This window comes from Nelusetta ayraudi, unplaced genomic scaffold (assembly GCF_046127955.1).
Source record: "Nelusetta ayraudi isolate G7.1 ecotype Tasmania unplaced genomic scaffold, CSIRO-AGI_Nayr_v1 ptg000050l, whole genome shotgun sequence".
Taxonomy (NCBI): Eukaryota; Metazoa; Chordata; class Actinopteri; order Tetraodontiformes; family Monacanthidae; genus Nelusetta; species Nelusetta ayraudi.
This window is the reverse complement of record NW_027466100.1, coordinates 416262-430975: the sequence shown is the minus strand read 5'-3', so window position 1 is coordinate 430975 and position 14714 is coordinate 416262. Positions and strand designations below refer to the sequence as shown.

The 14714-nt window shown below is 47.5% G+C and overlaps 1 protein-coding gene across 1 annotated transcript; it reads right to left on the bottom strand.

Moving 5' to 3' along the window:
- Nucleotides 1-1146: 1146 nt before the first annotated feature.
- Nucleotides 1147-13702, bottom strand: epha2a (eph receptor A2 a). The gene is made up of 17 exons (XM_076037015.1): nucleotides 13514-13702; nucleotides 12602-12669; nucleotides 10438-11074; nucleotides 6723-6878; nucleotides 6317-6625; nucleotides 5610-5737; nucleotides 5320-5497; nucleotides 5112-5214; nucleotides 4814-4866; nucleotides 4591-4716; nucleotides 4288-4473; nucleotides 4131-4192; nucleotides 3633-3842; nucleotides 3284-3433; nucleotides 2811-3004; nucleotides 2303-2458; nucleotides 1147-1986 (listed from the first exon to the last, which is right to left on the bottom strand). Exons 1-17 carry the CDS (start codon nucleotides 13578-13580, stop codon nucleotides 1878-1880), a joined length of 2892 nt encoding a protein of 963 aa, XP_075893130.1. The 5' UTR covers nucleotides 13581-13702; the 3' UTR covers nucleotides 1147-1877.
- Nucleotides 13703-14714: the final 1012 nt, after the last annotated feature.

Sequence of the window (14714 nt, the reverse complement as noted above, 5' to 3'; positions counted from 1 at the left end):
AATCGATCATTGTAGGATCAACATCTCCAACAGTTCATTCTTTTAAATAATGGTTTTCTGTTTACAATCCTGGGTCTTAACTGCAGTTTATATGGCAACATTGTAATTTTAAGCTTTGAGCTTTTCTGTAATCCCACGCCAACCAACTATTGGTTTTATTGCCAGTACTTTGCTTCACTCTGATTCAAATTATTCATCTAGATTTGAACCTCTAGTCTGAGAACAAACTCACCCTGATGACACACCCTGGCTTTCAAGCCACAGCTTATTATGCCTTTGTGACCGGGCACCATCTGACTAGGTGTTAGATTAAAAAAAAAAGAAAAAGAAAAAAAAAGAAACACCTCTGTGGAAAATTAATGTCCAGTAAATTAAAAAACAATATTTGTTGCTCAGCTCGATATGTGCAACAATAACATTTTCGAGTGAAGCTCATTTCCAAACTTCTGAATAAGGTGCTGACTTTTTTTTTTCCTTTCAATTATCAGTACATTTGTGTTGCTGTGGAACTCTTCTACAAAAATTCATTTTGTATGAGTCACTGTTTTTGTGTGAGAGGGTGTGGAGATGTTTCTGTGCAAAGGAATTCCCTGCAATTATCACATGTAATATTGAGAGATTCAACATAGCAACTTCAGACAGATATTATGATGGTACGAGGCAGTTAATTAACTTCTCATCTAACATCTAGAGGAAGGAGAAGGTAACAAAGCAACATATGACCTGGGGTATGCGTTGAGGTGGGGACCTAGTGTGTGCGTGGGAAATTCTACCCCACCATGGCAAAGTCGTGGGTCTGTTCGACTGCATCTGTGTGACAGACGTCACCCAAGACAAGCCGTGATACTCTGTAGTGCAGTTTTTGATTTCCCAGAGGTGGTAAAGTTCACGTGTGCAGACTTTTGAGCAAACTGCATTCAATTTGTTTGAGATTCAGGAAACTGTGATGACTGGAACGATCAAGGGTTCTCATAAAGTGGGACTGGTGCAGATATTCAGAAATTTGCACGTACATATTTCGGAATGGCCAAAAGGTAAAATAGGGAGCTAGTGAAGCATTCAACAGCCACAAAACCAAAATTCAGAGGCTCACTGAAATTAATTTTTTGATGAAAAAAGGGACCCATTGATTGCCAAGTACAGGGAAGTGATCCAGTCACCGGGGAAACCGATTTTATTCAAACATGTAAAAAAAACAACAACAACACAATCTCACAAAAGATGGGCCAGAGAAGCCTTTCTAATATGACAAATTGCATAAATACACTATAAAATAAATATTAAATTAAAATTGTTGTTTTAAGACATGATGTAAACATGAAGTAGAAATCTCATTAAGTGATGCAGAGACTAAATACAAAACATAAAGAATGTGTGATTCTTCGCCCTGAGTGGAATAATCATTCCGAATTAAAGGTAACTCGCATTGATCACAAAACAAACAGACTTAAGTATCCAGACAAGCTGGCAGGATAAAGTGAGTGCTTGACAGAAAAGGCCCGCAGTGATAAAGAGCATAAAAATATCCATTCAGTCATTCAGTGAATACACAACCAAGCGCGCTCACACCGTCTCACATTTTCCACACTCTTCTTCTCTGCACGCCACGTAACTTGTTTCATGCTCGATGTATAAAATACTTTCCATAAAAGATAAATTATTTATAGTCTCTCGTCCTAAAGTACAAAGTGTTGGTTTTTTTTAATCTCAGTTTTTTTCTGAGCGGCTCGGAGGGTCCTCGTCAGTCACGCCACGCGGCTCCACGGGAGAGGGCCGCACGGCTCAGTTTCACAGCTCCACTCCTCCCCGAGTCCTCGTCGTCCGCGAGTGAAATGGCATGGTCGGTCAGTGCACTTTGATTTGGAGGAATGCTTGGATCACACTGCAAACACGCTGAGGGAGCTGGTCTCGTCTTTCAAGCCCAGGATGCTGTATGCTAGCCTCTTCATGTGGCCGGGCAGTCGGACTCCAATGTTCCTGATGTCTCTGAAAGACGAATGACACTGCGGTGAGTGCGCTGGTAAACTGTAAGCTGTCAGAATAATCGCAGCGTCACGACTTCACTACAAAGAAAACACTGCTGTTTATTTTCTTAAATGCTGTATTAACCAAAATCTGGAAGAAAAAAACCCTGATATAATGCAAAGGCCGAGCGGGATGTCTGTGCGGCCACAGAGTGGGCGACACATGTTTAAGTTTACAGCTGCCTTTGATCTTTCTGTCACTGTACAGAATGACACGGCGTAAATCAGCGCAGTGTGGCAGCTCTGCACCTGTGCCATGTGTGTGTGTGAGAACTTACTCATTCCTCAAGGAGAGCACCTGCTCCATGGTGGTGATCCCGGCGCGGGCAAAGCTCTCGCTGTACTGGCCCATTTTGATGGAATCCAGCCACTCAGGCACCGACCTAAACATGGTGCCGTCACAGCCGCTGGTGCTGGGCAGGCGAATGGACACCCTGCGGGAGACAGTTTAGATCTCATTACTCATCATTTCTTTCCACGCGATGGACAGTGGGGGGCGGGGGAAGCCACACATGGCGCTCAGTGGGTAATGACTAATCATTTCACTGATGGAAGAAAATAAATCTTGCCATGAAAAAAACTAAGACTTCAGTGATAGACAACACACTGGTTACAGTTATTCATTTATTTTCTTAGAAGTGAGTGGGGGTTCATTATATTTACAAATCACTACTTTAGCTCTAAAAATTGTGACATAGTGGACAAATGGCACTAATCCTGTATATAAAAATATGAGTGACTCTTTTCGTTCATCTAAATTACAGAGTGCTGAGGTGAAATTCGTACCGTGGATCAAAGTCAGCAATGGCCTTCAGCGACTCCGGGCTTTGTAGCAGCTTGTCCAAAATGTTGACAATGTCTGAGAAGCGAGGTCGCTTGGATCGGTCGTGCTGCCAACACTGGAGCATGAGCTGATAGACAGCAGATGGGCAGTCCATGGGAGCAGGAAGCCTGAAGGCCTCGTTGATAGCCTTCATGACCTGGGGGGAGACACGGAGACGGCGCTTAGATCTGAGGTAGATTTATGGCGGCGCTGACAAAGAGGCCGAGACATTTCTGTCTTCGCGCGTTGACATTGACATTCGCAGTTAATTCGAAGAGTCTGCGCGGTGGGAAAGTACCAACGGGGTTCAGGCAGAGTTCTATCACCTCCAACCCAGGACGGATTCCAGCGGGGGAACCACATTAAAGCGCGGCCCAAAACCATCCCTCACTCTAACCCGAAGGTTTTGAAAGATGATGTGACGCTTGGAACATACCTCATGGTTGCTCATGTCCCAGTAGGGCCTCTCTCCAAATGCCATGACTTCCCACATTACAATGCCAAAGCTCCAAACGTCGCTGGCTGACGTGAACTTCCTGTACGCGATGGCCTCGGGCGCAGTCCAGCGGATGGGGATTTTTCCTCCCTGACAGAAGAGAAACATTAACAGAGTCAAACTAAATGAATAAAGGAGTAAAAACACATGGCGCTGAAAGACCAACATTCTCGATTGGACGCTGCAGGGGAAAATATCAAATTCATCTTTTCTTTACTTTTTTTCAAGGATTGAAAGAAAAACGCCATTCTCTGTTTGTATGCTTTTTTTTTATTATGTTGATGCCTACCCGTGTCGTGTAGGTTCCCTCGGCGTCGTCCTCCAGCACCCGTGACAGCCCGAAATCGGACACTTTGCACTCCAGATTGCTGTTGACCAGGACGTTTCTTGCTGCCAGGTCACGGTGGACGTAGCTCATGTCGGAGAGGTATTTCATGCCGGCGGCGATTCCTCGCAGCATCCCCACAAGCTGGTAGGACTGTATCTCGCCGTCGTGGTCCTAGAGCGCCAAAGCGGAAAACATTAAGTCACTTTTTCATGGTTTTTTTCATTGCCCGTTTTTACTTTAGTTTAACTAAGTTGAGATGCTGGTTTATATGCTACATCCACAGCAGGACACAGGAAGTCATCCACCATTAAATAGTCCCTAAACTTGCTTCTTAAAACTCCAGTTGTTTAGCCGTTTCTTTGTGAATCTTTCAATTCTCTTACAAAAACAAAATGCAAGTATGACAGTTTTAAAGGGACAGAAATATTAACTAGCTTGTAATGAAGGGGTCTGCGTTACCTTCAGATATGTGTCAAGCGCGCCATTCTCCATGTACTCTGTGACGATCATGATGTGTTTGACTGAAACAAGAAGCAAAAAACAGTCAAAATAAAAAAGGGAGGAGAGGACACATGATGACGTCAAAGAATGGCCTGTCTGGGGTCCTTTCACTCACATTTGGTGACGACTCCCTCCAGACGGATGATATTTGGGTGCGAGAACTGGCCCATGATGCTGGCCTCGCTCAAAAAGTCCTGCCTCTGTTTCTCCGAGTATCCAAGCTTCAAAGTCTTGATGGCTACAGGCACGTCCCCTCGCACCCGGTTCTTCATCACGCCGCGGAAGACTTCCCCAAACTCTCCTGATTTATCGGAGAGAAAAAAAAAGGGGGTTGGGGGGGGAATGTAAGAATTATTGCTCCAAGACTATTCCATAGAAAGCAGACTTTTTTTTTTTTTTTTTTTTTTAAAGCACGTACCGACACCGATGGCTTTTTGTTTGCTGATGGCAATCGGGTCTATTTCGGTGACAAACTTTTGGATTGCAATGTTTGGGTCCTCGTACGTGTGCGGATCAACGTAGGTCTTCAGCGGCTTGAGCTGGTCTGTGGAGAGACAAACAGGAATATTAAGACCGATCATTAACCGTCGCCTGGGGACTACTTGGGAATTATCGGCGAGACGTGAGAAGGCTTTTCTAACCGGTTGAAAAGTAGGGATCCTCGGCTCCTCCTCTGCCACGAGAACCCGATCTCCTGGAGGCAAGAAAAAAAAATTAATACTCACTGCAAGCCTAAGCAGAAAACACACAAACATTATCACGATTACAGGTCGGCCATTGTTGAAAAAGACAAAAAAAAGCTGTATTCACTTGTGACACTGGCTATTACTGATAAACCCTGCCTGAGCTGTCAGAGCAGAATCATAAACATTGTTTAAATTTGTAACCTATAATCACACGGCTTGCAAGTCTGCACATAATATTTATCTCGGTACCAACCGTCTACGCAGGAGCAGGACGGCCACCACCACCAGCAGAATCACCACGACTCCGACGACTGCAACCATCACCATCGTGGACTTGTTCTGGATCCGAGACTCGGCTGTGCAAGTCAATGGCGAGAGCATTTATCAGTTTCAGACTGCCAAATAAAACATTTTTTAGGAGATATTTATGTAGGTCTTTGGGCTTTGTAATTTGTTGCTACCTAATGGCGAAGTGTGGAACTCGTGCTCCACGCTGTAGCTGCCAGCGTTCCCGTCAGGACCCACTGCCTGGACCTTAAACAGGTAGGTTGTGTCCGGAGTGAGGTCGTTTATCTTCATCGAGTTTTTCTCCAAAATCAGAACCTTGTAGGTGGTGACGTCTCTGGCGTCGTCGCCGTTCTGCCAAGAGAGTGAATCAGACGTGCGTCTTAGCTAAGAATAGCTCGGAGGACTTCACTCGGCGGCCTCAGCCTGGGCCGAGGAGGCGAGACACCAAAAGTCTTGGTCTTACCTTTTGGCGGTACATAAGCTCGTAGTGGTGATTGATGTGGGCCGGAGCCCTCCGAGACAAAGTCCAGGACAGAGTCAGACTGGTGGGGCCACGGTCATCCAGATGGATAAACGTCACCTTGGGGGGATCTAATGGGCGGCGAGAGACAGAAAGCAAAATAATGGTTAGCGAATGACTAATCATAGTCTTTAGGGAGGACATTTGGAAATGTAATCCTTGGAGACTGAGGGGGTCGGACTGAATTCCTCTTTGTGTACTAAGCTCTCCACTGTTGTCCATTGAAGGTGCAGGCAGGAAAACTAGGTGGGGTTCAATTTGATTTCATTTTCTTTTTTTACCCGCCCTCTGATGTTTCTTCTGGATCTCAGACACTTGCATTCTACTCACTTGTGATGATTTGATAATTTGGTTGAGATTACAGCCTATGCAGATTTCTTGTACAGACATAATGTTAAGCAGATTACACGTTGCAAAGGTCTGCGACAGAAAATGCCAAATTACTACCGTTTGGGGACTTGAGCAAAAACAAACGGCTAAATACAGCAAATTTTTTTTGCGTTCCCTGTAATTTAGGATGAAGCCGTGAGCACTTCCTCCTCTTGGTATTGTGTGGAGTTTTTAATCGCGGTGATGAAAAATGCACGATGTACTACGGGCCACAAACATGCAGCTCATTGATCTGGTCTGCGACGTGGGGCCGAGCTCACCCGTGTAGTCCAAAGAGGTGCTGATGCTCGCTGCGGGCCTCTCCGTCCCAAACTGGGAGACGCCGCTGTGACTCTCCACCGTGAAGGTGTAGTTCAGGTGGGACTCCAGGTCGGCCACGACGACGCTGGGCTCCGTCAGGTCGGCGGATCCCGGCTCGAAGCGCACTTTCTCGTCGCAGTTTTCGCAGGTCACGCTGTAGGTGAGGTCGTCGCGCTCGCCCGTCACCAGCGGGGCGCTCCAGGACAGCTGCAGCCGGCCCTCGGCCGACAGCGCCACCGAGCTCAGGTCGCGGGGGGCGCTGGGCGGAGCTTGAGGAGGAAGCGGACGACGGAGAAGGGGTCAGCATGATTCAACGAAAGAAAAAAACTCTGCCAAACTGCAGGTGGAATTGAGCGGGACCGGTACCAGAGCAGGCCGACGTCGGGGGATCCGAGGGGGAGCGGAAGAAGCCGTCCTCGCACTGGCACTCGGTGGCGCCGGCTGCAGAGGTTTTGGTGTTGCGGGGGCAAACCTGGCAGAACTTGGTCGACTCGGACGCCTTGAAGTAACCCGGTTTGCAAGCTGTGTGAGAGAGAAAGAAGGTTTTATTTTTTACAGCGAAAAGGGAGCAGCCGTGAAAAGAGACAAAGGCAGGAAGGAATGAATAACCGAACGGAACGCAAACAATGAGGGACGTCTCTGTAATTCCAGCCCTGTCCGCCCGACAGGAAGCATTTGTTGTGAGTGAGCTTTAATAACCCCGTCTTTGTGTGCGGAGGAATGAAAAGGGATTTCCCAGGCGATCTGCCTCCACTCGCCCGCCTATCGCCCGCAGGACGGATCTCAGGTGCTGCCGCCGGTGTCAAGTGGATGACAACACAAGCTCTAAATCCATCAGGTGCCCCCCCCCACACCTACCCCCCCCCCACCTCCCAGTGAGCTCTCGGATCAAATATCTGTGGCACACGATAGCGCTGCGCTCTGCCAAGAGGAAGTGGCACCCTCGAACCGCGGTGCGCCGAGGAACACGTTCCTGCGTGCAGATAAGCGGCCTGGCGGGAGGTTAATGAACGTGCAGGGCCGGAGCGGAAAGCAGGATGCCCGGAGCTGCAATTCAACCCCGCCAGACGCTGTTTCCTCCCTCCTCTCTTCCTTCCTCCCGCTAGCCTCTGACACCGGGCGACCGCAAAATTACGACACCGGGGGCGCGAGCCGTTGGAGGACGAGAGATTGAGGAAACGGGAAGAGATGTTGGAAACGGGTTGGATTTTTTTTTTTCTTTTTGGAGTGTTGATGAGAAAAAGCAACACGGGTCCCTTTGAAGGATCTCTCCCATTCGGCTCCCTCTCCGGGAAGCAGCCTTTCATGTGGCGGCCGTGAGAAGAGGTCGAGCGAACCCTCGACTGAAGACGCCGGTCACATTGCCGAACCCGCCGCCTTTGCGCTCCAAAGCAGCGGCCTCGGCGGAGGAGAAGGAGCAGGTTGGGATTTTGGAGGAGGGAGGGATAAAGATGAATAGATTGGACGGAGGGCGGGGGGGCGGGGGAGGGCGGGGGCAAAGGTCTGGAGCGGCAACAGAAGTTCTCTCTGGGGAGTCACACGGCAGCCGTGGGGGTGCAGCTGGGCTCCTCTTTTTTTTTTTTGAATAAGAATGGAGGGGGTGGGGTGGGGTGGGGGGGAAAGTGGGGGGTGGGGGGCAGCCAATTTTCGTCTCGAGCCCGGGCAGCAGGACCTCTGTCACATACCAAAGAAACTCGGGGGCCCCATTCATCTATTGTCTGCGAGATTGCCGCGGAGTGGTGCCATAAACGCGCTGCTTTACTCATTAAACAGCTCCCCGCCGGCGGCATGTGTGCAGCGGCCAGGCGCACAGGCGCTGTTGGGGCAAAACACGGCGAGGCCGCGATGGCCGTCAGAGAGCAAAAACCTGTTAGCAGAGGGCAGAGGTGGTGGAAGAAAAAAAAAAAAAAGTAAAACGGTGGATGTTTTCATCCCGATCGTCTGCCTTTTTCTTTTTCGTTCTTTTTTTTTTTTGGACGCACGTGAAAAGGACTCGCGTTCCGCACCGGTGCATCTCTTAATTGAATCTGCACTTCTGCCCTTTGTGCCGGTCCCATTGTTCTAATGAGTGGGAACATGGATTAGGGAGCTCCTTGCGTGTGTTAACAACCGGATGAAAGAGTAGAGAAACGGGAGGCAGACTGGGGGCACGTCATTGGCTAACAGCTGTCCTGTGGCTCCACTAATCCTCTTGACTAAATTACACTCCACACCTAACTAAGCAGCCCCACGAAACTAGCCACCCTCATGCACCAACTGTCGCCTCGCTCCCCCGCCCTCTGACTCAAGGGCAACCTGCTTATTTGTGTCAGTCAGCATTCCTCCCCAGCGCCCTTTACTTCCTTTTCCCACAACAGTTGGGCTGTTGAGTGGAATCCGCGCCTTGGCAACGGGCCTCGGAGGATATCACTTTCTCTGGCAAGCGTTAGGAGAAAAAGAGCTCCAGAGACAAGCCGGACGCATCATAAATGTAATAATCGCCCTTTAAGTTGGGCAATAAAAGTGGCTTCCTGAGTTCCAACAGTTCAGGTCACCCAGCAGACTTTGGAATCAGAGAGGGTTTTTTTCCCCTTTTTTTTTTTCTTTCCGCCGATCATAAATATTTTCCTCCTTGCACGGCGACTTCCGATTCAGGTGTTCGGGTCAGAGTCCGCCTGCGGCCTTGTAACCTCGAGCGCATTCCTCCGCCTCGGCTCCCGACTCGCTCTCTTTTCTCGGGGAAAACCTTTTGTGGCAGCTGCAGTGCTTTTCAGTCTCGCGGGGCGAAGAACGCTCCTACCGTGGCAATTCACCCGGCCACGATTGTAATGATAAGTCATCATCCAGCGTGTCATTTTTTATTTCAAAACGAAGGAAACTGACGGCGCTCCTCCTCAGCTCAGTCTTATGTAATTAAACGGTCTCAAATTCCCATAAAAACACCCACGTGAATCAGTTGTTACGTGAATTTTCGATTCTGATTCGCAAAAATCCTTTCAGGGAGACAGGAATTATCTGACTCACTGGCAAGAAGCCGGGGCGAACAAGTCGAGACCAAACTCTGCCAGTCAAGGTGACTCGGACCATCAGGAGTCACCGACCGCAGCCTGACTCAGTCCGGCCTCCACTGGGCGTGTCGGCCCCCGTCCCTGTAATCTGCGGTTCCGGTCGCCGTGGCAACGGACGCCAAAACAAATAGTTGCGAGCAGAAGACACAGCCCTCAGGTAGTCACTCAGGCACATTCACACGGCCCTTCCTGTCGCTGGATGTGACGCAGGGGTGAAAGAATTCCTTTCAAAAGGGCCTGCACCATACCGTGCCCTTCCTCCCTCCTTCCTCCTCTTTCTGTACCATCTCCCCTCCCACGTTTCCTCCAGACAGTAGAACACACACCACACCCAGGAATGCCCAGGGACCGACTTCCACACAAACAGGAGGGGAGAACCGCAATGTGCCTCGTGCTCAGATCCTTTGTTTTTGGTTTTTTTTTCTTTCACATTTTTCAAATGTGCTAAATTTTCACAAACACAGCTCTGACAAAACTGATTTTGTTTGCGGAGGGGGAAAAAAAAAAAAAATCATTTTCACCTTCGTGACCTCGTCATACAAATGTTACACTTTTAGAAATGTAATAAATGACTAATTAAATAATGCAAATAATTAATCGTACTTTAAGGAGTAGTTAACATGTTGACTCAAAGTGGCTCCTTTGACTTCTTCCTTCACCTTCAGCGTTAACTCAGCCAGAATTCCTTCAGTCCTGAGGCACATGGCGCAGTTAATTCACAGTTTCCACATGCGTGAACAGACGAGGGATCAATAGAGGCGAGGTGATTGTGCCTCGGTGACCGTGCGGTTGCCCGAAAAACCACAAAACAACACGAAAGGCCCTCTTGCATTCCATCACGTGTGTAATCCTGCTGCACTTGACCCATTTCGAGACAAACATCCTAATTGTTTTTTGTGGAAGGCTTTCCCAAACACTGCCGAACACAATTGGGCATTTGCAGGAGCGCTCGCGCCCTTCGCACCTTGCCAAAATAGCTGCTGGCAGGGCTTAAGTCGCACGGCAACACGTCTCAGGTTAGCGCGAGTGTTTACCTTGGCAGGAGTCGCCGGTGGATTCGTAGCCAGGCAGACACTGGCAGTGGCCCACGGGAACCACCCACTTCCCCTCAGCTGTGCAGTAGATGCGCGGGGTGGTCTTGCTGAAGGCGTTCTCCACGCAGACGCCCTCCACGTCCTGGAAGGCGTCCGCCACCGTCTCCGGGAAGACCGCCAAGCTCTTCACCGTGGACGGGCACGTCTTGTAGTAGACGCGCACCGACAGCACGGCCACGCAGGCGCCCATGTCTTGGAACGCCAGGTAGAAACCTTTCCGGGATAGGGGCCCCACGGTCCTGGTTTCCGTGTTGACCTTCAGCATGCGGCCGCGCGTGACCTCGTCGGGAGCGATGGTGGCCACCTTGCGGAACTGGCCCTTGCGGAAGTTGGTGCCCACGTCGGCGTCGGCCTCGGAGATGAAGAGGTTGAAGGTCTCTTTGCAGGCGACGGAGGCGCCCTCGAAGGTGTTGCAGTCTCGCACGACGAAGCTGACCTCCACGGACACGCGCGTGGTCCCCGGCCGCCGCTGGATGAAGGTGGTGCGCAGCCAGTTGTCCTGCTCCGTCGATTCGATGTTGCAAATGCTGTAGGTGTAAAAAAGCGAGCCGTTCACCACAGTCTGGACAATCTCCCACTGTGGAAAAAAAAAGGTAAAAGAGAGAGAGAGAGAGAGAGAGAGAGACAGAGAGAGAGAGAGAGAGAGAGAGAGAGAGAGAGAGAGAGAGAGAGAGGAGACAGATTAGTTTAAGTAGCAACAATCAGAGTTAGCAGCCTACGCTAATGAAAGGGGAGAAGACATTTTCAGGCGATAACTACAGGCTTGGGCGTCTTTGATCGCGCCGAAAGCCAGTTTTTATTGATGAGCCCCCCTTTTCGCTCGAGCTGAGCGAGGAGCTCATAAAAGCAACACAAGTGCGCAGGAGACTTCTTCTCTTCACAAATTAAGACCGCTGGCCGGGACATGTGGCCCGTTCTCGACGTGTGTGGTGCTCTGCTAACGCACAGAGGAAGCGTCCGTGTGTGAGTATTCAGCAAATACTACAGTGGAGAACACCAGCCAGGATTTATAGCCGCTGAATGAACTTTATGAGCGCACTGTAACAGGCCCGGCAGGAAAATTGTGGCAATTAAAAACTAGCAATTAAAGCCTTTTAGGAGAGTCGAGTAATCCGGACTAGAGGGATTAAAAGCCACTGTTTGACAGTAAATAGCAACGCCTTGTGTGTAGGTGGCACTGCAGCGTTAATGAATCAGCGTTTCATGATATAACATCCCGCTTACTCATTTTTACAGACAAGAAGAAAGTTTATCTGGGCAGATTTTCACCATGTCAGAAACATTACATCTGCATTTTTGCATTACAGCGGCGTTAAACAAGGAGCACTAAATCATGCTGAAAGTCTGGCAATGAATTACAAGTTCCATCTAATTAGTGCTGTCGAGCCAGGCATCTCGGGGCGCTGCATTTAGAAACTGCTCCTTCAAATATGTTTTCTACAACCAAAGACCACACGCTAAAAACCCGCGGTTGAAATCTTAATATCACTTCACTTGACAACTCTAGAAAAGTGGAAGACGTGTAAGCTTGGCAGACGTGGGAAACCCCGCTCCTATAAATCACACTTCCTTAGATCTCTGAGAAGCAGTCGGACAAGAAATGTAGCGCAAAAAAAAAAAGAAGAAGAAGAAGGCGGAAGTGGCCGTGTCCTGCTGCTTTTTTTAGATGGGAAGCCACTGAACTATAGATAGAGGGATGGCTCTCCACTCCGGGAGCCGTCCGTCTGTCTGTCTGCCTCCTCTCCTCATGTTGTCCCTGCAAGTACGTCACCAGAGTCCCAAGTTTCACTTTGTGGCTTGGGTAGGAATGACGGTGTCACGGTGTGATGGTGTGTCTTGATTCTATATATCAAGATGCAGACTGAACCTTGACGGTTAAATGGTATCTGGTGGTTTTGTAGAAAAGTGTTAACACCAGACTGGAGGGGCTCTGCCAAACCTCACTGGATTCTCCCTCATTCCGGAGCCTTTTGGTGGTCTAAAGCGCAGAGATGTCCCGTTTATTGTTCCCAGGGACATTTCAGATTCTCACACAAACTCATTTCCAGCTGTCCTATTTGTTTTCAGTTACTTTAGCAGCATAAAGATAAGTACGATGACTCACCCCACTCTCATAAGGCAGCGTCAACCAGCCCAGCTCTGATCCTGAGGCACTCATATCCAACAGAACTTCTACAGAGACAAAAAAAAAAAAAGAGATGTACAACACACTTAGAAACACATGAAACAGAAGCAACATGGTGTGATTTAAAAAATAATAATCAAAATTTAAAAATATGAATTCTTTTTTTGTTTGTTTAACAGCTTTTTTAATTATTTGGGAAGGTAAAAACTTGACTGGACATTCGCATTTATCCCCTACATCCCTGTGACAATTCTCCTAATGGGGCACATGCCATGCTTTGACTCTCAAATCAAGCGTGTCGGCCCGTGTAAGAACTTCATTGACCGTGTCCTCCAGGTCCAGGATGCCCAACTAATAAAGTCTGAGAAAGGCGTGGGCTGTGTAATGCCCGTGACGAAGGGGAATACATGAATCCGCTCCGCGGGTGAAAGGAAAGGGTCGGAGCGGCATGTTCGGACACTTCACCGACGCTCAAAGTTATAGGCTGGTTTGGAGGTCACTCAGAACAAACAATAAAAAAGAATTAAGGGGAAGAATTTGCCAACTAGATGATTAGAAAAGACTTCTGTGTCACACTTAGGGCGTTTGCATCATTTCTAAAGTTTTTAACCGTTCAAAGAATAAAGTCAGAGTGACATCGGGAGTTTCTCGGGCGCTTCAAAGATGATTTCTCGAGTTTCTCTTTTCACACGTCAATGTCATCAACTAGACTAAAAAGCTACGAACTTTAAAAATACCCAAAACAATGCCAGAAATGTAAGTAAAACCTGAAACAGCCTATCAAATTCCAACCATCTGACTCATGAGGTTACGGCAGAGCCGGATGGCGTGACGCCTTTCCTCCTACCCCCCCTTGTATTACAGTGATTTAGAAATAAGTCGCCAACTTACGTTCTTTGGTTTGAAGGCTTGTGAAAACTTGGTTCAGGAACAAAAGGAATACGAAGTAGAGCGCCATGGTTCCGCACAACTTTGGTGGGGAAAAAAAGTGGCGGAGTTAGTTGTTCCGCAGCTCGTACTCGGCCCTGCTCCTCTGTCCCACTCCGCCGGCTTCGCTTCCCTGAACTCAACACTTCACTCACTCCACCGGCTCCGCGAGCAGGAGCCCATTGACAAACAGGTGGCGTCATCACCCGCCCCGCCCCCAGCCCTCTGGAATGCTTGAAGTATTCCATAAAAGGTTAGGAAAGGGCGGAGTCAACACAGACCGGACCGCACCTGTTTCATTGTGAAAAATTCGTGTCCTCATAAACTGCACCGTCATGTGCTTTATTATTAATTTTTTTTCGACCTCATTCCTCAATGATTGGATGTGCTCCTCCTGATTAGTTAACCGTTCAAACCAAGTGAACCATATGCTGTGTAATAAACTGTTAAACTGCCCTTAATCTAATTTTCGTTCTGTTTTTCTCCATAAAATTTAAATTAGACATTGAGCTTGAAAAACTGCATTTGATCTATCTTTAAAAAAAAAAAAAAAACAACTTCTGCAGTATTTTATTTTCAATTCGTTCAAAAAGTATGCAATTTTCTGCATATAACATTACAGTAGTCTTTTTTGAGTTTACAATAATAATAATAATGGTAATAACATTATTTAATTTAATTTAATTTAATTATTTTACAGACACGAGAATGAACTATAATCCAAAAATATAAAGCATATATAAAAACATATATATTTGGTCAACAACTTCATTAATTTTGTGCCAAAAAAATCTTACTGTTGCATTTAAAGTGAAGGAGAAACAGAATAAAGGATGCTTAGCACCACATAGATTATCTACTAAAATGCACATTGTATTTGGTGTGTAAATAAAAATACTACAATCTTTCATTCTTATCATCTCGTAGGTAATTTCAATTACCAGGTGTAATTGTTTTATTTATTTATTTGTTTATTCATTTTTCTGTCTATCTTTACAGATTTTCTTTTCTTTCACAATATTTTGGTTTCGGTTGAGCTCCAGATGAACTGTTTTCACTTGAAACCTTTTCTAGCATTTTTAACAATGCGTGCCACTAACACAGAACAAATACGTTTGGACTTTGGTCGGCTCTTGAAAGGAAAGTGTTTAAGTTGGACTTGAAT

Excerpts from the sequence above, each read along its gene's own strand:
- epha2a (XM_076037015.1), bottom strand. The coding sequence starts at position 13,580 with ATGGCGCTCTACTTCGTATTCCTTTTGTTCCTGAACCAAGTTTTCACA. Across the intron at positions 6,879-10,437 it reads CACCGGCGACTCCTGCCAAG|CTTGCAAACCGGGTTACTTC; the intron begins GTAAACACTCGC and ends TCTCTCACACAG. Across the intron at positions 3,434-3,632 it reads AGGGAACCTACACGACACGG|GGAGGAAAAATCCCCATCCG; the intron begins GTAGGCATCAAC and ends CTCTTCTGTCAG.